This window comes from Corvus cornix, chromosome 4, assembly GCF_000738735.6.
Source record: "Corvus cornix cornix isolate S_Up_H32 chromosome 4, ASM73873v5, whole genome shotgun sequence".
NCBI lineage: Eukaryota > Metazoa > Chordata > Aves > Passeriformes > Corvidae > Corvus > Corvus cornix.
In genome coordinates this window covers 13,995,879-14,018,064 of record NC_046334.1, presented here as the reverse complement: position 1 = coordinate 14,018,064, position 22,186 = coordinate 13,995,879, and the positions used below count along the sequence as shown (strand labels likewise).

Below are 22,186 nucleotides of genomic sequence, written 5' to 3'. Positions count from 1 at the left end.
TCTGAATGGCAACGTGAGAAACTGGGAACAAATGCCTGCCATGATGCACACTGAGTATGAAACACGAGCAAAGTGAGAAATCCCTTCCTGTTTGAGAGGTATGTCCATTACTGTTCCAGAGTGAACACCAAACTCCTACTCTTTTACCTCCAAGGAACTTTCTTGTCCTGATTAGCAACTTCAAAAACCCCTGTCCCCCTCTCACATCTCCTGGCAAATTTTTTTTCTCTATTTAGAAACAACTGCCTTCTCTCTGCAATGAGTATATTGCCAAATACACAGGAGACCAAATACACAGGATAGTGCATAGAGCACTATCTCACATACATATCTGCTTTGGGATGTTTTAATTTTGCACTCCTTTTTCCAACTGGATCCCTACCTCAACCTTAGTATAACTCTACAGGCACCTATCTTCAAGGCTTACAGCATAAAACTCACAATTGATCTCAAATTCTCGAAGTTGCTTCAAGCTGCAGTATAATAAGAGCAAGCAATACACGCACTTTTATTTGCAAGCAGGATTGATTTCTCTGTCCAATAAATTCTGACCCTCTGACTGACTTCCTTGAGATGAGGGAAAACTGCTTTTGTGTTTGAACTTTTAGTCTACATTCCCCAAGGAGAACTAAACTCTTCAAAGTTCACATTTTCACTTAGTTCTAGCTACAGATACCTTTTTTCCCCCTGTGACAATTCTCTAATGTCCAAGTCATAATGGAGGTATTTTCAACAAGGAAAATGGCTGACACTACATTTTCAGCCACATGCAGTAAATCATCAGTTCTCCCTCTTAAAAAAAAAAAAACCAAACCAAACAATCCTTCTTTGATATTGCTCACTGCTTTGGGACCCATCTCATTAATTATTTAGGAATTCCTAAATCAAAGACAGACTATTAAGATGGACAGCAACAAAGCATCTTTTCCAAGAAAAAGATTTCAGAATGTATCAGGAGATTAAGTGATGAGTTATTTTTTTGTTAATTTTTTTCCTGTTTTGCTTTTTTTTCCTCAAGTGTACCCATATCCTATTGATTATGTCTCCTTTTTACCTCTAGAAAAAAAACCCAGTCTTCTGGGACAAGCAAATGATGCAAGCCCCTTTTGACTGCCTGCACATTCACTTAGATTTTTGACTTTACTGTCTTGTAATAAACACTAGGAGAATGGAACAGAAATTAAATTATAGTCATCAAAAGCCAAGCACTAAACACACACAAACATAAAATATGAAGGAACACACATACTCAGACGGAATGGTTGATCCTTCTTCTTGTCTGAATGCATCATAAAAGAAGTTATGTTTCATTACTGAAAAAACATTTTGGCTTCTTTCACGGTTGCAAAGAAGGGTAATTAAGACTGTCAAGAAAACACATTTGAACAGCTGTATATTGTTAACAAAAGCACCATTATATGACTGCTCTGAAAAACCCCAGTAATTTAAACATTCACATTTCCTAGAAGTTGGATATTTTTCCAAGCTCCAGTAGATACCAAAAAATGTTCTTTTCTATAAATCCTGGTTGTGTATCAGTCACATTTCAAACCAGTGGGATGGTCCTAGTTTGAGAACACATCCCCATACATAAGGAGAAGTGGACGGCAGTAATCAAAGCTTTGGGAATTGAAAAGTGAGTCACTGAAAAAAATTAAATCTTCAGCTGCTTTTTAAGCCAGGATTAGCTGAAATTTTCTTAGACTGCAAGTATGCCTGAAAAACCAAATAGACAGCAATCCTTCCAGCCTGCACTGAAAAGGGCCATTAAGGAATACTTACTCATCGAAGATCAGGTCTGGAGCAAAATAGAGGAACTGGCTGTTTGTATGTTTGTACGACCTCCAACTCAAGGCGAACGATGACAGACACATCCATGAATACTGAATTAAAGTAATTTGGTCCTCGAGAGGCAAGTTTCTGAATCCTAGAGATCAAACCAGAAAATACCCATGAACTACAAGGGCTGGTCAAACCATCACCAAACACATTGCTCACTACTTCTCTAGTATTCACGAACAAGAGCAACACTCCCACTTCAGAAAAAAATACAACTGTAATTTTTCATTCCAGTGACAAAACATGTTTTCTTCTTTAGAGGCTATTATTGAAAATTAAAGCTTTTTAAATATCAATCACAGACATATGAAACAAACATTACATAAAATAAGAATAAAACCCAACAATCTTCTCTCGGAGGTTCATCTCACACCCCCCAATTGCAGGCTTTTTCAACAATGTCCATTAATTCAAGATGGAATTTATCAAGCAAATAGTTCTTTGAGCTAAAAGAAACAGTGAAGTGACATCTCACCAGATGACTCACAGTCCTACCTGGAAGTATCTTTGCCCACTTTACCACCTGAATCATCTGCTTGCCGGCCAGGCGGTTTAAGGTGGAAAGCAGGTACTCCGCTGTGTCCGGCTTCGAGCTGTCGTATCCTGCGTACACGATCTCCGGTTCAATGCTTTCAAGGATCTTAACAGGAGAGGGAGTGAGTGCTGGTGAGATAGCAGACATGTGGGGGACAAGTGCAGTGTTGACAGAGGGCTCGGTCACAGGCGCGATGTACGTCGTCCCTTCCTCGGGGCTCTGCGGGGGTGGCTGCTGCCGCTGCTGGGGCTGCTCCTCGTGCATCCCTTTCAATTTCCCCAACTTTTTGGACTTCCGGGCTGTGAAGATGAACAGCATGAGAACCAAGTCAGTACAGAAAGCCAGAAAAACCCTGGGCTTTATATAGGAAATGGAAGCAGAAGTATAATCTCAAAAGTTCTTAAGCAAAAACAGGCACAGGACCCTAAATACCTCTCTGCCTGCAGCATCATCACACTGGAAAAAGGACAAAAAGACACCTCTAGGCTCATTTTCACTCCTTTACTGGATGTTTTTATACATGACGGAATGTCCAGTATCTGCCTCCATACAGACATGCAGAAAACATCCTAGTTACTGTGGTTGGTGCCAACTAAACATTTCAGAACTGCAATCACTTATCATCTACAAGACTGCAATTCATGTTCTCCATCGCATTTGGTCATCAAAAGAAATCTGCACAATATCAGCAGACCCAGAGTCCTCCTAAGCTTTTGCCTCAACTTGAAATGTAGTCAATCCATTTTGAACAGCCCAAGCTAGTCAAGTCCCCTTGCTTTTGCTGCTTTGATACATCCGTAACAGCTTTGCCCTCTTCTCTTGAGTAATTCTGAACTAATGCTTAAATATTTATTCACTTAAAAAAAAAAGACTGTACCTCCTATAACACCTTTCTCACTGCTATCAACACGTCTCTGATGATTTGCCTTCCCTTTTCATTTCCTTTTTTTTTTTTCTTTAATGCTACCCACCCTAGTTTTCTTTACTAAGTACTCTGAGAATCCAGCAATGCTATGAAGCTTCCACTCCTTGAAGAGAGGCCAGCCACTCCGTATGAGTTGCATTCCCAACTTTACCATAGCATGAGGAAAGAATTGGAATTAAAAATGAAGACAATTCTGTTAAAAAAACACACACAAAGAACCAAACCAAAAGCCCATCACCAGCCTTTTTGCAATAGGGAAACGTAACACCACCACCACCAAAATCTTTGAAGTCAATGAATAATGAACTACATTTAAATGTTTGCAGCTCTTTCAAAATAACTTCTCTCAAATATAGTCTTTCTCATCTATCTGGACACAGCTTAAACCCTTGTCTGAACTTTTATCTTCCTGTCTCTTGATTACTACAACATTCCTTTTACTGTCATCAGTAATACAAGCCTATCCCACTCCCAATTGGAATACTATTGCAAATAGTCCCTTCCTAGTCCATATCCTTTCCCAATTTTACCTCAAGTTTTTTCCCCGTCATCAATTCCCCTCCCCTATCTATCCTTAAATATAACCCCTTTTCTGCAGTTCCAGGATCCTTTCTGGACAACCTCCACCTCATCCCTCCTCTTCTCCAAAATGTTCACTTCCACTCCAGCTCAGCATGCCATGTCACTGTCTCCTGGGAAGCTTTCAAAGCTTGCTCTATGAACTTGTTCCTGCTCCTCTTATTTGCAGTGCAGAACACTCCTCAAAGAGACCCACAGAACCGCCTCGTTACTCTTCTACAAACCAACATTTTAAGAAACCCCCCCTCAACAGCAGAGCTGCTGCTGGTGCCCTCAGACCATTTCTGGTGACAGCAGCCATTAATGTTTCACTGTTTCCTTGACATTGCAGCTGCCTGCCCAGAGCCAGCGGCTGGGAATGACCGAGGCAGGATACAGACACCCAGGGTCCAGGACAACGGACACCCAAGTGCAACAACAGCCTGTTGTTTTCAACACTTCCTTGCCGGGACAGTACCTTGAACTCAGAGGTGATGGTTCAATGGAAAAAATTATTTATTAGGGTAAACATGAGGCACTGCTACAGAAAACAGTGATGTTACTACTCATGCACAAGATATTGAAGGTGCCCAAAGAGATGCTCCTTCACTATGGTGTTCAAAAGATGAGTAAAATTCACTGCCACTGCAGCATGTCCTGCATGAAACAGGGAGTCCAAAATCCCAGCATCAGTTTCTAAACATTTCCATCACACCACGAAGGATCTTTCTGGTGGATCTCAGCACCAACAACCCTCAGGTAACCTACAGAGAACTTCAGAGATCTTTGTTTAACTTTTATCACTTTTCCTTATGAGAGCTGGAGGAAATAAGGTGAAGGAAATTAATGTCATTGATTCACCTACAGGACGTATGTCTGCTTTCGAGAATTCCTTATTTTCTCCATGCCTGCAGACATACAGACCAAGTGAGGCAAGTTGAATTTTTAAATAAAAGGATTGAATACGCAAATACAAATGTACTGCTCCTAACAAAGTTTGAAGTTCTTTTGTTCAGCTAGCCACATCTACTTAAAAACTTCCTAATTATCAAAAGCATTAGCACAGGTTACATAGGAATAGCTGTCCATTTGAAGTTGTAAGGAAGAGGCGAGACAAGTATCTGTCAGCAAAGGTTTCACGGCAGCTTATTCTGTTTCAAGACACAGGAATTGTGAGAAGATCCTTCTAAAAGTCTGTTCAAGTCCTATCTCTTACTTTTCTATTATGAAATTCTTAAAAAAACTCATTCAAACAATGAAGAATTTTTTTATCGTCCGGCACATCAAGTTACATGGATACGACACCCATTCTTCAAGATGTCATTTTCAACACCAGTACCCAAAAATCCATTTTACAAAGCAGCAGCTGATCATTTTGTTAAACAAGCATTTTCCTTACTCTTCAAAATAAAACAGAGGGAGTTACAGGCAAAGCAGACAACCCTGGTAAGTTCAATCCTCAAAAGTAAGTGAAAATGCAGTTGTTCCCCATTTGGTGCAACTGCACCTACATGAGGGCGTCCTGGTGAAATCACTGTGAACACCAAATATAGTTTGCATTTATCTTAGAAAGGCAAAGCTGGACTTACAGATTTTTCAACAAAATAAATCCCAAAAGCAAAGCAACGACGAGCAAGCTCAGCTGAATATCTGATGAGGAGTTAACAGAGCCACTGGACACTGAAAACAGAGTTTAAAAATAAGCCTGAAGGAGTGGATAGAGATTAGTGTCTGCTGCTATTATTCATTAAATTTATCAGGCACTATTTTTTTTTTCTGTTACCGAAACAGGACTAAAAATAAAGAACTCTACACATCTTTCATGTTTGCAGAGGCAAAAAAATGCATTCGCACCATAACTACATCAGAATAAAAAAAAGTGTTGGTTTACCAACTCCATCAAGTATCCTGCAACACAGATAATTGATCACATACTTAAATTTGTATGCTCTCTTATCCAAGAGTTTTTTATTAAAAGAAAAAAAAATGAGATTTTTCCATGTATAAAACTGGCATAAAAATGTGTTTTAGTTTCATTTTCTTCCATTATAATGCTTTTAAAATGAAACTGAGAAAAACATTACTGCTTGACAGTCATGTTTACAGTGAAGAAAACTGTATTTTTCATTTGGCTTCATGCCAGTGCTGTAGCTCAACTGGTTTGGTAACTCCCACAGAAACCAACAAGTAAAGATTAAATACAAACTCTGAGCAGTACATACTCCAAGCTGCTCTTTAAAAGCTCTCTCACTCCAATACCAACTACAAACTGACTAAGCCACCTCTGAATGGGAGAGTAAAAGCCATGCTCATCAGGATTACTCCCTGGAAATGCTCACAAAATCCCTGGCTCTCCGCTCAGACCAGGGGATGGATGAAGCATGGAGCATTTCAAGTGACAAAGCTGAAGTCTGAAGCCTGTCTGGTGTTAGGACAAGAGTTTCGTCCACATGGCTGTGCAGCAGTGCCTGCAGGACTTCCTGTCCCTCCTGTTCAGTGTGACTGCAGCCAGAATATCATATTATAATTCTCCTATTTTTATATCACCTTAGACACAGTAATAGGTGATGAAAAACAAACAATAGAGAAAGACACCACAGATATACCCCGAGGTTAAAATCTCAAATATCTGCCATGACTTTTGTTGAGTATTTTAGGTGGTCTTTATGTTCCAATTAAAAAAAAAAAAAAAAAAAAAAATAAGGTGAAGCATTTGACAAGTCACAAACTTGGATTTTCAAAAGGCGCTTCCAGCAGCCATTCTCTGTAGCTATAACAGTAAAGCACAGTATAACAGAGGAACAAAGAAGCCACAAGTCAGTTGGTCAGGTGGTTCCTTAGAATCGACCTTTCACACGGAAGTCTCCTGGCCCCAAGCTGAAACAGGGATCCTGCCATCCCAGAGTTTTTGTGCCATCTGTAAAATGCTGAATAGGTTTCTAGTCATCTGCAACAGAGAATGCTACTCTAGGGCCAATAACAGGACACTTATCTGGCCCTATTGTAAACTGGTTTTGGAATACGAATTAACACGAGCATCAGCTACAAATCTATGCCATTCCTCATTCTTAATGGTAAAGTTTGAGGGTTTAGGGTAGCTGTAAGATAGGTCAACTACCATACTCTCTTTTTTAAAATAGTAAACTTACACATGCTATAAAAGTTGGGTCTAGAGGGAGATAATACATGTAGATTTTATATATATAATATACTCCCTTTGTGCCCAGGGAATATGCACAGAATAGATTAAGTTATGGACTCCACGCACCCAATCACCATTTTTCATAGGCTCAAAATCAATAATTTTCATTGTATTACTCTTAAAAAATGGGATCCAGAAGTGTCAAAGAACAAAATGTTTTTAACAGTAGATGAACCCCCATAAATATTATTATTTAATTCAGCAGATTTCTAATAGAGTAGTATCTTGTTTATAGAATTGTACTAGTGTTCAAATTAGCAAATGAACAATGTAAAATGCTCTGCAGATTCATGCTTGCTTCCAGTACTCTGAAAGCAAAAAAGTACGCTAAATCTGAAGTTTAGAAAATTAGCTATAGTTCTACGTAGGGTGAATTACAAGACTTGCAATGACAATCCCCTGGAATATATTTTTTTTTTTTTAAAGATGATATTCAAAGCTTGCCTTGATGTCCATCAGAAAAACATTTATTGTTTGTATACCTAAAGACACGATTTACATGTCTAAGATCTTTATTTAATCACATATATAAAGCTCTGCCAGAGCAATGACCAAACTGATCCTGACCCTACAGATCTTTATTATATTGTATGCATATTTCAATCCATAGGAGATATCAAAAGCACATTATAAGAACCTATGCTACCTCTAGTATAAAGCAGAGAACATTAGTGGAGGGAGAGGGGAAACCAGAATGGACACAGCAGAGGAAACAGAAAGTGGTGGAAGTTTAAAAAAGATCTAAAGAAGAAGAGAAAGCAGCAATTGGAGTAAATACACAAAACGTAAAGGACAAAGGCGGGGGGAGGATCACTATATGCACTTCAAACGAGGTATAATTTGGGATCATTCCTAAGTGTGTACTGTACCACTAGTGATCTAGGCAGCCTGAGGGTAGACAACATGCTGCAAAACAAACCCACTGTGACCACCTCTAACCGTGCTGGCTCTGTACCCACGCCAGTGAGCACCTGCATTTCAAACACTTGGGCTCCTCCATTCAGGTCCATACTCCAGTGCCCGAGCTCTGCACCTGGGCTACAACCACCACCTCCCTTCCCAACCTCCAAAGCTGCCAGCTTTCTCCCTTTCCCCCAATGCCAAATGCTTGAGGGTTTCCCTGCACACCCTGCCACTGCTCCCTGCCTCTGCTCTCCAAAAACAACCTCCAGGACCTTGCTGCACCACAGTTACCAAAGGTGGCAATTCTCCTCTCGAGGCAGCTCTGACAGCCTTCGGGTAGACTCTTCTCTGAGCCCTCACCCAGCGCCTCCACCTTTGTACAGATAAATGCTCCATCAAAATGCCACTTTCCTCTCCTCTGAATCTTTTCATCATGTTTGCCTGGTGACTTTGCCTAACTTACTTCAATGAGCTGACATCTGTTCTCATTAGCTATTTTACTGCTACCACAAATCGTGTTTTCCCTTCCCCCAAATCTGTTGTATCTTGACATGAAAATTTTGAGCTATCTTGGTACAGACGTTTTTTCACTTAGTTGTCTAGCACAATGGGAATGAGATTTTGCTGAGAAATTTCTAGACAATAATACAGACTTCATATATACACACACACACATATGCCTGGAAATGCATGGAATAAAGTGGAAAGCAGTAATGCAAACCAGATCTTACAGCATCATCCCATTTTCCCTAAAAAGTGCACTCAGGCACACTTCTTTCCTTCAAGAAACACAGACGGACCAACCAAGATAGGACCCTAAAGCTTCCATAAAACCTATTACCCACTTTGGGAAGCAAACCACTGATTTTCAGGTAGCTACACAAGAGGAAGAACCTCTAAATGTGACCCCAAGTGTTAGAATCATAGAATATCCTGAGCTGGAAGGGGCCCACAAGGATCCACGAGTCCAACTCCTGTTGTGCCATGTGTGAGAGGAAGGATCAGATACAAATCTGGCAGGCACATGCGCAAGCAGATGAGTCACTGCTTTAACTGGATAGACCAAGGGGAGGAAGCAAATGAAAAGCATCTACTGAAGCAGGAACAACTTGCACAGGGACTTAAAAGCAGAGCACAAAATTACTTTATCATGTAAGACACACTTCTAAGAGGACTTGACTCTTGCAAAGCAGAAGCCTTTCAAGGGTGATTTCTGCAGTGGCATTTGGGATATGCTGAAGAGACCCAGTAGTCTGTCTAAATATGCAAAGAAAGGAAGACTGCAGCTGGTGAGGAAGAAAACAAAGGTCCTGGCTTCACATGGCAAAATAAATTTTAAAATCTGTTTCTGACAGCTGTGACCCAGGAGAGAAGGTGATAGAAAATGCTATCACTTGCTGTTGAGCCTGAGGAATCAGTAGTCTAATTAACAAAGCGATGAAAATTTCCTAATTTCTTATCCTGCACTGGCAGAAGGAAGTTTTATCGGACAATACGCTCAAATCCAATGATTGAATTCAGTAGAATGAAATGGAAGGCATAACTGAAACAATGACATAGTTTGGCATACTGCTTACTAATTAATAAATAACACTTTAATCTGACAGGATTGGACAGCTTAAAGACAAGGAGTAAATGTGCATGAAGTCTGATCTATGGAAATGTCACATTTTATTTGCCTTTGGTCAGACCCTGCAAAGAGCCAGGACCATCCATAAGTGCAATTCTTATTCTTGGTTTACATTTGGATACTAAAAAGGGAGGTACAGCACAGATGGAAGAAAGAGTTTCTGATGTACATTTTAATAGTAATTGTGTACAATTTTCATTATGTTCACCTAGACGTATTTTGGTTCTTTATTCTAGTTGGATTTAAACGCCTAATAAAACAGACAGCAACTAGGTAAATATTAATTTGGTTACTTATAGAACAACCTCAGAAGTGTTTGCATTTTGCTTTGTTTGGAGCAGACTCTAATATATGATGCAGTGCAACGCTGCTCGAGCACAGGCCTGTAAAGCACAGAAACAATATATCTAAAGTAGTTTATCCTATCGCCTCAAGCAGGATCTACTGTACTTTGCCCAACTCAGTATGTTATTAATCTCCAATAAAGGGAATTCCACAATATCCCACATCTTCCTCCAACATCTAACCACTCAGTGTTCTCCCAACATCTCCAATGTTGCATCATTTTTTTCTGCAGTAAAGTTGATTTCTCTTCACCATTCCCCCAGTGGCCAAAAAGAGCAACTAATCATTCCTGTCCTCTTTTACACCACTTTTTGAATTGAAAGACTGGTATCGTGACCTCCTAAACATGTCTCTCTCTTCTACACTAACATGAAATGAGTTTCTACGACTCTTTGTTTCTTTTTTGTTTTCCTACACGTCTTCTTATCCTCGTTCTTCCTTAGACAGCCTCTAATCTGTATACACCTTTCTTCAGGCACACGACATGAAATTTCAGGAAGGAGGACTCAGTTTAGATCTTAAAGGAACCTTTCTAAATGTAAAGATCTGATATGGAAAAACAGAATAGGTTATCAAGGGGCACAGTAGATATGTTCATGCTGGAGAAGTCCCAGAAGAGATGAGAGACATGTCCTTCACAAAGGTACCACAAGTACTGCAATCCCACCAACTGGCACAGGAACATATGGGACAATTTTGCAAGGCTGCCCCATCCCCACCACCCTGCCCAGAAGTGCTGAAACCAGACAACAATCATCAGGCCCACACTTGCCAGCTCTGACAAGAAACAGAGTGATTCCTTGGCATCACATAAGACTTGCCTGTTTTTGCAACAATTTCACCTCGCTGACTCTAACTTTAACTTACAGTCATCACACAACTGCACTCCTTTCTTCCCTGCAGTCCCTCAGCAGCTGCTCTCAGGTATCCCATTTCTTCACGCCTCAACTTGCACTTCTCAACATCCCAGTCTGTACCAAAAATGCCATCATGTTGGTTTCTGACACTACAGCTCAAGATGCTTTTGAGTTCTGATCCAAATCTGTAGATTTACATATTTACTCTCTACTTTGTTATACATGTAATCTTTACAATTGCTACTAGACCCTCAACACGACCTTACTTCAGATGTCCTTTCAGCATAACAAGAAACCACTCAGGAAGAATACTATTTTGAGTAATTACATGCCCACTTAATGAGATATCTTGTAATATTTTAATGAAAACTCCACATTTTCTTCTGATTACAATTATGGCTCGAGATGCTGAGCAGTGAAATGCAAACAGCTGCAGGGAGGTGGCACCTCACACCAGTGCTTGCACACAGCAGTTGTCTCAGAAAACTTCAGGTGAAAGCCCAGATCAAATCTTGCGTAGTTTGAGGTCTGACTCAATTGTGAAGCTCAGGTTACCCACCTGTCTAGCATGTGGGACAGTGATGAGCACAGCAATTAAGAAGGAAAGGCATTGGGGAGTTTTTGGGTAAGAGACAGAGGGAATTTATCCCTTTTTAAAGTTGAGTTTTCAGGCTAAGCATTCATGAAGAGACAGCGGACAAAAGTGACAAAAGAAAGCTGAGATCCAAAGTGCATTTTACAGGAATATTTAGGTTGTCAGGGAAAATGTCTAACACATTTGCTTGTTTCTCAGCAATCCTCAAAGTGATAATTAAATGAAAAATAACAGTTTCATAGGGGTACTCCTCCCTGTGTGGGAACAACTTTCACCAAATGCCAATTAGTGGTTTCCTGTTAAAATCAAATCAAGCTGGTTTTGATAAAGCTTTTTAATGAGAAATGGCTAAAGTACGAAAATTTTCCCCCACATATATTTAATATTAAATCCCAAAATGACATAACACAATCTCACATCTAACATTTTTGGTATATAAAACTCTCTCTTGCACTTATTCATTAATTTCAAAAGAAATGTATTTACTAAATATTTAAATCATCCAATAAACAAAGTCTTAAAAAAAAAGCTTACAAAAGTAAATTATAATGTTGATGAAAGCCAATCTTAATCAGTCCTTTTCAGATGCTCCCAAAATTCATTTTTTACTGATTATTTATTCATTCTTCAAGCGTATGGCAAATTCAATAATTTTTGAGCTAGGAGTTGTCTACTAAATGCATCAGTGGTTTTGATTATTCTATTTGACATCAAATAAAGACAAGCAGTAAAATGTCAACAACAAATGTGGAGATCACCTACAACTCCAAGACACCTGTAGGAATGGAACACCAGGAGCTTGAACTGCGAGCACTGGTAATAATTTGATGAAAAAGGAAATTAAGGAAACTTTGGAGAACAGATTTTGACTGTACCAGACTGAATACTCTTGGCTATGGTCACTGGTTTCTGCCTTATGCCAAGCAACAATGTCCCTCCCAAGACACCCATTCCCATCCAGCCTTCTGCAAGCATTCCTCATCCAAGTCTTCTCTCTTGCTTTTATTTGGGTTAATACCCAGTGTTCCATGTCTGTTACATGATGTGCCCTTCATCTGATCACAACACAATAAAACCCTGACAGACACTTACCATGTATAAAACTTCGTATTTACATTGGAGACAGAGGTTCTCAACAAGCTTTCCAGAATCCTTTAAAACCAAACTGCACCACAGCACCTCTCATTCTGTACCTTGAGTGCTCAGACTTCCACTCCATGCTAAAGAGCATTTCATTTTTGTTCTTGCTAGAACTAAGCTTAGTAAGTACTGCCCTTCCCTCTGTGGTATTTCTGGATATGTTATTACCACATTCCCACTTGATTTCTTTCCCCAAGGAACAAAAATTTTGAAATCCTTTGTCTACTCATCTGTATGACTTCCATAATCCCAGATTTTATCAACTCAGTTTTCTCTCAAATGACCTTACTCCGAATACACTGAATGCTGCTGGTCTTCTAGAAATTATCTACCCCACTTCTGGGAACAGCAACACTACCTGTGAAATACAAGCTGGCTGTTTATCTTCTGCGGTCATCTTGGCCATATTTTTCACCATCTAGTTCATAATTAGTCATTAAAAAAAGAAAAAAGAGTATAACCCTGTTAATCTCCTGCTTCAATAAATCACCCTTAACATTAGTGAAAACAGTCTATATGCAATATCAACCATTTTTCTGGGGTAATGGCAAATCTCTAACATTACTCATATGTATGATCTGGGAAAGCTGATGGCAGAGAACCACAAAAGCACACAAATCACAGCCCCAGTGTGCAGGAAGATGTGTACTGGGTGGCTCAGAAACACCCCATCCAGTGCCTTCACCTTGCTTCCCTCTTTGTTAAACACCAGCTTCTTGCTGCTGTGTATTTCTAAGGCTTAAATGTGCTCAACATTCCCTACATAACCTGCTGAAAAATGTTCTTTCTACTAACATCGAACTCCAAGGGCTGCTTTTTGAGCCAGGTGTGCTTGCCACACCCCACACTTACTTTAGTAAAACACAGGTACTGAAAACGGAAAGCCCTGCACTTGGGAATGGATGGGCAGAAAAAACCAGAAAATAAAATTGAAAAAAAACCCCCACAATTCAGCATTGTGAGCCCACCCTACTTTGGTCAAGGTTGTTGCAAGCATGGCAAGTTAAATCTTCATGCCCTATTATTCAGGTGAAAACTCTCTGAAGTAACAGCTCAGTGAAAGCCAAAAGGACAAGTTCCTCCTGCTCCTACAGCTTCTCTCAGTAATGGGGAAGTGAGTAATGGAAACACATCATCACAGACCACAGGGGTAGGTTTCAAAAGGGTTCTGGTGACAACCAGCAGCTCTGGAAAAAGAGGAACAGGAGACACAGGCAGGGTTTCACACCAAAGACTACGCTTTTACTGTGAGGAAGAGTAAAAAGGATATGGACTTAACAGCACTGTGGAAGGAAGCTGTAATAATAATATCACTGTGGAAGTGATAATTTGGTGATTCAGGAAAAAACAAAACATCACCAAGAGCTGCACGTAACAACTTTCAGAAATGCTGAAAATCTTCCCCTCAGAAAACTGTGATCACCCATCTTGTGTTTTGAACCAAAGCAACACACCATGTATGGAACACAAACCTCTGGGGAAAGAGCAGCCTCTGAGCCTGCTCAGGGAGTGCTGTACAGCCAAAAGGAGACAACACCCCCAGGGCCTACACACACAGCACCACTGCAGGACACGAGGCAGGCTGGGACACAAACTCCCAGCAGGATCCCAGGAGAGATGCAGCTCCTTTGCAAGGCTGGCAACCAAGGGTGCTGCACCTGGAATGGTACAATGGAGAGTCCAGCAGATAGAACAGGGAAGTCTGGAGTTCAGCAGCCCCATGCCAAAAGCCTGAAAGGCTGTTTCTGGAGGAAAGAGAGGTGTTGCTGGCAGCTGGGCACTTGCAGAAAGGAGAGCTGGAACCAGGAAAATGTGAAAAAACAAAGCATGAACCTGATTAGGAGCTTGATCAGGGACTGCTTGCTGCACGTGCGCTGTGGGCTCTTGGACCGCTGCAGTGCATCTTCTCCAGCTGCCTTCACACATGGAATAAGACCATCAGCAAAATTCCAAGTACAAGGACGCACTTTCAATATTGCTTTTAATCAATGCCTGAGAGATTACTCTGGCATTACCAGTCCTTTTCAAAATTCTGCCTTTTTAACCATCATTCACAAATAATTTATTAATAGTTGTAGCATATGACTCATAGTTCTCATAGTTATCTACAATATTCAAGAATCACGGGGTCGTTTAGGTTGGAAAAGACCTTTAAGATCATTGAGTCCAACCATTAATCCAACACTGCCACGTCCACCACTAAGCCATATCTCTAGGCACCAGATCTACATGTTTTCTGAAGGAAAACATCCTTCCAAGGATGGTGATTCCACCCCCTTCCTAGGCAGTCTGTTCCAACGCTTGACAGCCCTTTTGGTGGAGAAACTTTTCCTGACATCCAATCTAAACATTCAATTCATGAGGATGATTCAAGTTGGAAAGTTAGAGGGTCACACCGAGAGCAGGGCAAGAGCAGTACACATGGAGTAAGATGGACACAAAAGCAGAAAAAGTTAATTGCTGAACAAATTGGTTCCTCAAACATCTTCAACAGCAGGTTTATAAGCAACAGGCAAACTAGCTATTACTTAATTATTATTTGTTAATTACTTAATTATTATTTCTTACTTATTACTTAAATATTATTATTTATTACTTAAAGGTCTTTTCCAACCTGCTGATGTTTATAAAAGTCTGTTGAAACAACTAACAAAAACCCAGCTGAATGTTCAAGTCAAAAAGTCATTGACTAGATTCCCTCAGAAGAAAATGCTACAGAATAAACACAAATAAAAATGCATTAAAGTTAATGTCATTTCAAAATACTTTGCAGTTAAAGTTTAAATGAAAAATAAAATTTAACCATATGTATACCTCAAATTGCTTATGTCTTACACAAAGGGGTTTATTTTCCTTTAAAATTTATGAAATCTTGGTTAGTAGAAAATTTTGGAACTAAGAGCATACACTTTTGCTGTACTTACATTTTCCCCAAGTTTTCAGATTTTTTCTCTTCCTTTTTTTCTCAAGAAGATATGAGCAATGATAATATAAACCACATAAGCTCCAGTAACTGAAAATAATACTGCAATTTAAAACCCTACTAGTATGAGTTATTAAACAGAAAATAGAAAGCCGGGCATAAAGGTGAAGTACTATATCTTATTACTGGTTATCTTAATTAACCTATTTTTCAGATTATTAAAATATTTCACTGTATGAAAAAATAAGGGTATCTGCCAGTGAAGCCTACAAATCACACCCAGCATCTTGTGCACAAAGTGTCTTACATATGTAAATGTATGCGGACCCAAGACTCGGATTTCACAGGCAGCCTCTGCAGACAGAATGATGAACTGTGTAATTTGCAAGGTGAAATCTATCTTATGTCCCTTCCAGATCCAAAGGGTCCTTGAGCAAGCTGCTCCTCACTGCTGTGGGAGACCAGTGCCGGGAAGACTTGGCAGTGTTTCATAGGGGAGCTGAGGCAGGGAAGGATTCCAGCCCTGCATGGTACTGATCTTTACACACTTTTTTGTCCCCTCTGCACATATGGCACATCCCATGGCAGAAGAGGGACCTTCTCTGATCATCCAGAACGGGGAGGGATGCCTGGTCACTAGGTCACATCAGAGGGGTGAGGACCAACCTGCCAAGGAAAGGGGGTGGCAGCCCCCTCAAGTGACACCGTATAAAACATTCCATTGTCCAGGCTTCAGCACACAGGAGTGACACCAGGAGGCTCTGTGCCACCCTGGTGGCAATGCAGGACACATCGCAGGGGCTGCTGCCTTACGGGATGCAGCTGGTGGTGGCATAAGGCACCATGCCAAGCACCAGTGTGGGACTGGGGGTCTCACTGTGACACCCCCCAGTGCCATCACGGCGACAGACACAACTGAGGCACAGCAGCACGAGGTGGGAGCCAAACGAAAACGTCTCGTGCGAAAGTGAGAGCCTCGCCAAATCCAATCACAGCGTATGCCGGAAGAAACTTCCCAAATCCGTGAAGTCATTCTGGTCTGTAATTAACTGAAAATTAATTACAGAATCTTGAAAAGAGCATAAACCAAAAATGGGCCAGCATACCTTCATAGTGCAGTTGCTCACTCTGAATCTCTTCCAACAATTAAGCCTAGCATATGTCACTGGAGTTAAAAAAAAAAAGATAACAAAACAACAAACAAAATATGATTCCCAAAAAAGTTTTGGAGTCCTACTTGCCAAAGGGGATATAGCTGTCTGCAGAGCACACACATACCTTCTAGCAATGAGAAGGATGATTTAATGTGATACTTGGCAACTTCAGCTTTGCAGAAATTACAGGTTGCAGATGCTTCTTATAAAACCAAAACAAAAAATCGAGAAAATAACGTAATTAGGTAAATTATTTGCTGACTTGATGAATAATTTTCTAAAGATTATTAACGAATGTAAGAGCTTGGAAAAGCCTCCAAGTTTTCAACAAACAAAACAAGGAGGTAAACAATAAAACTGCCAAATTATTTTGGCTGAGCATTCATGAAAAGGTGTATTTTGTATCACTGAATTACACATATTTTCTTACAAGGTGCCTAATCATGGCATGCTGCCACCAGTCAAAATAATATTTTTTTTTTTTTTAATTTAGAAAAAAAATTTAGCATGCTAGGAAGTAGAAGATATGCCATCAAAACAAACTTGAAAGACTGACAGAGTACAAAAGCACTATTTTACTATTTAAAAAATATTGAGGAAGAATATTACCAAAAGAGAAAAAAAAAAATCCTAAGAAAAAAGATCAGTAGATTAATCGGAGATTGTTCAAAAATGAGCTGCTGGAAACATGGAACGCTATTTCTGATTTCCAGCTTTCCATTACAGAGATTAGTATCTTCAGAAAGAGCAGGAAGACAATCTCAAACTGCCACATTACAAAATTTGCTTCACAGCCTCCCTATTTCAGTAAGTGGGAGGAGCTGGATGGGCGCAGCCTGGGGTCCTTCACTCCCATCTATATATGGGGAGGGTGGCAAAGGAGAGTCAAGTTCTTTTCCAGCCCATGGGAGACGGGACCTTGTTCCCTAACACAACATTTCTTCTAGACCAACTGGAAGTTTGGTGTTTTGTTTTTTTCTTTAAATGAGGGGATAAAACATCATAGTTATGTACAAGTGGAAAATAAATGCCCATGGTTTCAGCAGCTTGCAGACATTTCAGCCCTGAGCTATGCTAAAGACCTTTTGCATATCATCTCGCTCTATTTCCATGCACCAAGCACATCAGCACCTCTGATACAGTCTGGGATTTGTGTTTACATTTGCTTTTCTTTGGAGGGTGAGAGCTCAGCTCAGCCCTACTGCACCAAGAGCGCAGTGCAGTGTGACACAGCTACAGAGAGTACTATGCTGCAGAGAGGACTTTAAATTAAATTGCATTTAAAAATTAAGTTTTCTCCAGCTCCTTACTGATCACACTGCCTAATAAAATACCTGCCCATTTTGCCTGTAAGTCCAAGCTAGAAACAGGTAAAAGCCCATTTTTACTGGAGTAATGTATATGCTTGTCAAAACCAGGCTGACCACATGAAACTACAATCCACAATGTACCTTCATAATAAGACCATACTCATTCTCTTCAAGCTAAATATGAAAAAAACGTTATTTAGTACCAAACCTTGGCATTTTACAAAAAAATCACAGTTTTCAAATATGAATTAATATCTCTTCTTGCCATTTCTACCTCTACTTTTTGCGATGATCACCACCATATCAGAAATGCCCTGCAACAGCACACAGAAGCTTCCAAAACTGAGATGCTGTGTCGCTCCTCTGTAGATGCCCAATGCAGAGCTCACCACTGGAAACATGGCTTAAAGCAGAGAAAATTCTTCAGGATCCCAGCAATTCCTGCTAGAGCTGGGCTGGCTCAAAGGCTGGAAGGTCCATCAGCATGATCTGGGAGCCCTTGGGGCTCTCTGCACAGCAATGCTGCCTCTGGGCTGCAGATGCTTTACCTCTCTCTGGCAGCCCTCCCCTCTCCCTCCAACCTGCCCTTTCCCTCCTCAGCCAAGCAGAAGGCACTGCAGTGCATGGAAATCCAGAACTGTTCCCCGTCCATCTCATTCATGGCAGTGATGGAAAGACCTCCTTTATGACATTTTAGTTTCTTTACATGGCATAAAGAGATCAAATCAGGAGTGGGAATTTCACCTGAGGTTTCTCTCTGTGATGAAAATCACTGAAACAGCTAAACTGCAAAGCTCAACTGCATGCCAGCTGTACACTCCAGAGGCAGACTTGGCCTTCCAGGTCACAGAATCACAGAATCATTAAAGTTGGAAAAGGCCTCTAAGAACAAAGAGTCCAACTGCTAACCCAGCACTGCCAAGTGCACCACTAAGCCTTGTTCTCAAGAGCCACATCTGCATGTTTCTTGAGCACTTCCAGGGATGGTGATTCCACCCTGGCCAGCCCATTCCAGTGTCTGACCAACTTTTCAGCAAAGACATTTCTCCTAAAATCCAGTCTAAACCTCCCCTGGCACAACCTAAGGACATTTTCTTTCATCCTGTAACTTGTCCTGTGGGAGAAGAGGCTGACTGACCACCAGCTTGCTACAGCATCCTTTCGGGGAGTTGTAGAGAGTGATAAGGCCTCCCCTGAGCCTCCTTTTCCAAGTAGCTAAACAACCCCAGCTCCTTAAGCCATTCTTCATCATACTTGTGCTCCAGACCTTTCACCAGCTTCACCACCCTTCTCTGGACTCGCTCCACCACCTCTATGTCTTCCTTACAATGAGGGGCCCAAATCTGCAATAAACACAGATCACTAATTATGATTTCCAGCAGTCTAACAAGCTCCAACAAAGGGGAAGATTTTTCAATGCATTCCTCATTTACAGCATTCCAGCCAATATTAAAAAAAAAAAAAAAAAAAGGCGAAAAAAGAAAACAACTCCCTCTAGCAAAGTTTCCCTCCTGCCTTGCTTTTCTGCAGAGAACATCATGTGAACACGTTCTTTGAAACCCTCCTGGACATCACAGGGATGAACTCATTGCAGATGAAGTGTCCCATGCTGCTGTTTCCTAAGGTTCTCAAGCCCTGGGTTTTGCTGGAGCTCCACTAGCACAGCACAGGGCATGTCCAAGGAGGATGCCCCACACCAGCTGCCAGTAGGATGCAGCAACATTCCCAGCACTCCAGGGAGCTGACCTTCCTGCTCTACAACAATTTTCAGCACTAGTTTTTTGGGATTAAGGAGCTGCGACCATGGAGCTCCTGTTTCATCAAACAAAGGCATTCTGTTTCCCTTGTTAAGTTGAACAGCACAGATCAAAACCAAGGGAAAGCTGTCACCTCCCCAGCATGCCACAATCTGGCCCTGTTTTCTCTTGGGAAAAGGAAATAAGGGGCCTGGGGTGAAAGGCAGTATCCCTGATTTGGGAAAGGGGTTGAAAGAGAGCCCAACAGGGCTACTCTCTCTGAAAAAGTAAGGTGTGGCTTGTTTGAGTATTTCTGCCAGGAGACAAGACAGAAAAAGAAGTCTGGGAGGTAGAAAAAGGCAGCAGGCAGGAACCAGGATTTTGCATATAACCTATTAAAGATGAGCAGCTAAATCTGTAGAACTAAACTCAGCTGCCAAGAGAATAGGCCCAGGAGGACAAAAGGTGAATTCTGGGATAGCGAGGAATTAACGTGACCATGTTGTAGTTTTCTGTACAGTGAAAACACTTCAAGGGAAGGGTAACTCTGTACAGCAGGGGAAGCACCTGCAGCAGCATCCAAACCCCTGTTCACAGACAACATAATAAACACAGAAATGGTGGGAAAAAGGCATTTGTAAAAGCATTTGGTCAGATGATGACTTGAGACAGGACACCCACTGAAGCACAGCCAGAAACATGTAGATATTACCAGAGAAGAATTAAAACAACAGAAAAGAAACTATTATAAATTTTGTTATCATACTGATTTCAGTATGCTTTTGAGAATTAATAAAATTTTGTTGTTGTTGGTATATGAACAATGCAGTAACATAATCAAAATTATTGCACATCCTTACAGTCACAGAAATTAAGCAATAAAAATGCTGAATAAGCACCAAAGAAGTTGAGAGGTCTCACTATGTGAGAATTTGCTTTCATGATGGTGTAACATGTTTTTCAGTATTCAAGAGAACGCTCATCACAAAAAAATACCCCATGCAATACTTGAAACCTTAACACTTTTAGCTTATGGTATTCTACTAAAATTACTGTCATCATAAAACACCCACTTTTCTTTTTTCTGTGCCATAAAATACGTATCTCCAAATCCCGATTTAGAATGACAATAGAGTTTATTGGCTATTAAGCACTTCTTCAGGATAATCCCACCTTAAAACTTTTGAGATTATGCAGCTGCGAGAACTATAAAAAGGCTGCACGTTTCCAATGTTTTCACCTAATCAAATTAAGAGACCAAGCTATTAATATTCTGCTTACCTCCTAAATTCATTCCAGCTTGCAGACATTTCTGTAATCGACAGGCTGGGCAGTTCTTTCTCCGAATCTTATCAATTATACAGTCGTTCCTTCCCGCACACAGATAATTGTGCTGGCCTGAATGAACCAAAAATAAAATGCATTATTAGAGGATGTATTTACATAATTCCAATTTGTTCTTCTCTGCTGTTCTGCACGTATTTTGAGACTCTTATTAATGAAGCCATTTCAAATTCCATTCTTTAGCCTTTCCAAATGATCTTGTGAGTTGTCATGGGCCTTTATTATGAGCATCTCTTCTTTTTAATTTGGGAAGGAGTTTTGGTGTCACTCTCAAGAGAGATCTCATTACGATTTTTTCCTAAACAGGACTGCAATGTTTCTTCTAGTAGAAAACAAACAGTTGGTTTGAGCTTCTTCAGACCTTCTTAGGTGTGCTATCGCAGAGCAGTCTGACAGATCTAAGTTGGGGTACATTTTCATGCTCAAGAAGTTCAGGATACAAAGCAGAAATGCACAGCAGAGGTTAACTTTCCCAATATACTCCACTCTCTTCAACCAGTTCAACCAGGCTTAAGTCACAACTGTATTATTTCATTTCTGTAAAGCCCCACAGAAGCACTCCTGAAGAGACAGCAGGTCTTTAATGCAGAAGGGAAATGGACGGCAACCAGGGAAACAGACTGGCATTTGAGAACTTGGAGACTCAAAAGGCATTTTGCTCCATGGCAGGAAAGGAGGTGGAGCAAACAGATGCAGTTTCTCAGGCAAGGGCACTACCACGTGGCCTTTCCAAAGCCTGGTGCTTGAATTTGATGTGGAAGAATAAAGGAAGCCGTGAGGGGTTGGTGTGGTGTGACAGCAGAAGCGAGAGTAGAAGATTATTTTAGCTGCCTTGATCCAGAGGTGGCACACAGGGATCTGGGGTGGCCAGAACAAATGTGCAGAAACCCAAGAGATGTGCAAATAAAGTTGGTGCCAACGACCAAAGGAAGCAGCAGCCATGGGAGAGGAGGGGAAGCCCGGGAAGAACTCAGGAGCAGAGCTGCACTGGAACGGGCAGAGGCCGACACGCAGGGAGATGGAATGAACACACAGCTCCGTATAAGGGGACAGAGCTGCTGTAGGACAAGAGGCACAAAATATGTCTGCCAAGCTATTTTCCACAATACTCATATGCTTCCTAGGGAAAGATAAAGAGAATATTCATGGGACACAGGAGACCTGGCTCCTGCTTTAGGCTCTTTCAGGAA

The 22,186-nt window shown here is 40.8% G+C and overlaps 1 protein-coding gene across 3 annotated transcripts in view; it reads right to left on the bottom strand.

Annotated features, from left to right (window-relative positions):
- The window catches only part of NR3C2 (nuclear receptor subfamily 3 group C member 2), a 191,029-nt gene that overhangs the window by 29,526 nt on the left and 139,317 nt on the right, over positions 1–22,186 (bottom strand). For all 3 annotated transcript variants that reach the window (XM_039550700.1, XM_039550701.1, XM_010412002.4), the window contains 3 exons: positions 20,934–21,050; positions 2,335–2,673; positions 1,783–1,927 (listed from right to left, as the gene is read on the bottom strand). In XM_039550700.1, coding sequence (XP_039406634.1) covers positions 1,783–1,927; positions 2,335–2,673; positions 20,934–21,050 — 601 coding nt within the window. The remainder of the gene's footprint in view (positions 1–1,782; positions 1,928–2,334; positions 2,674–20,933; positions 21,051–22,186) is intronic.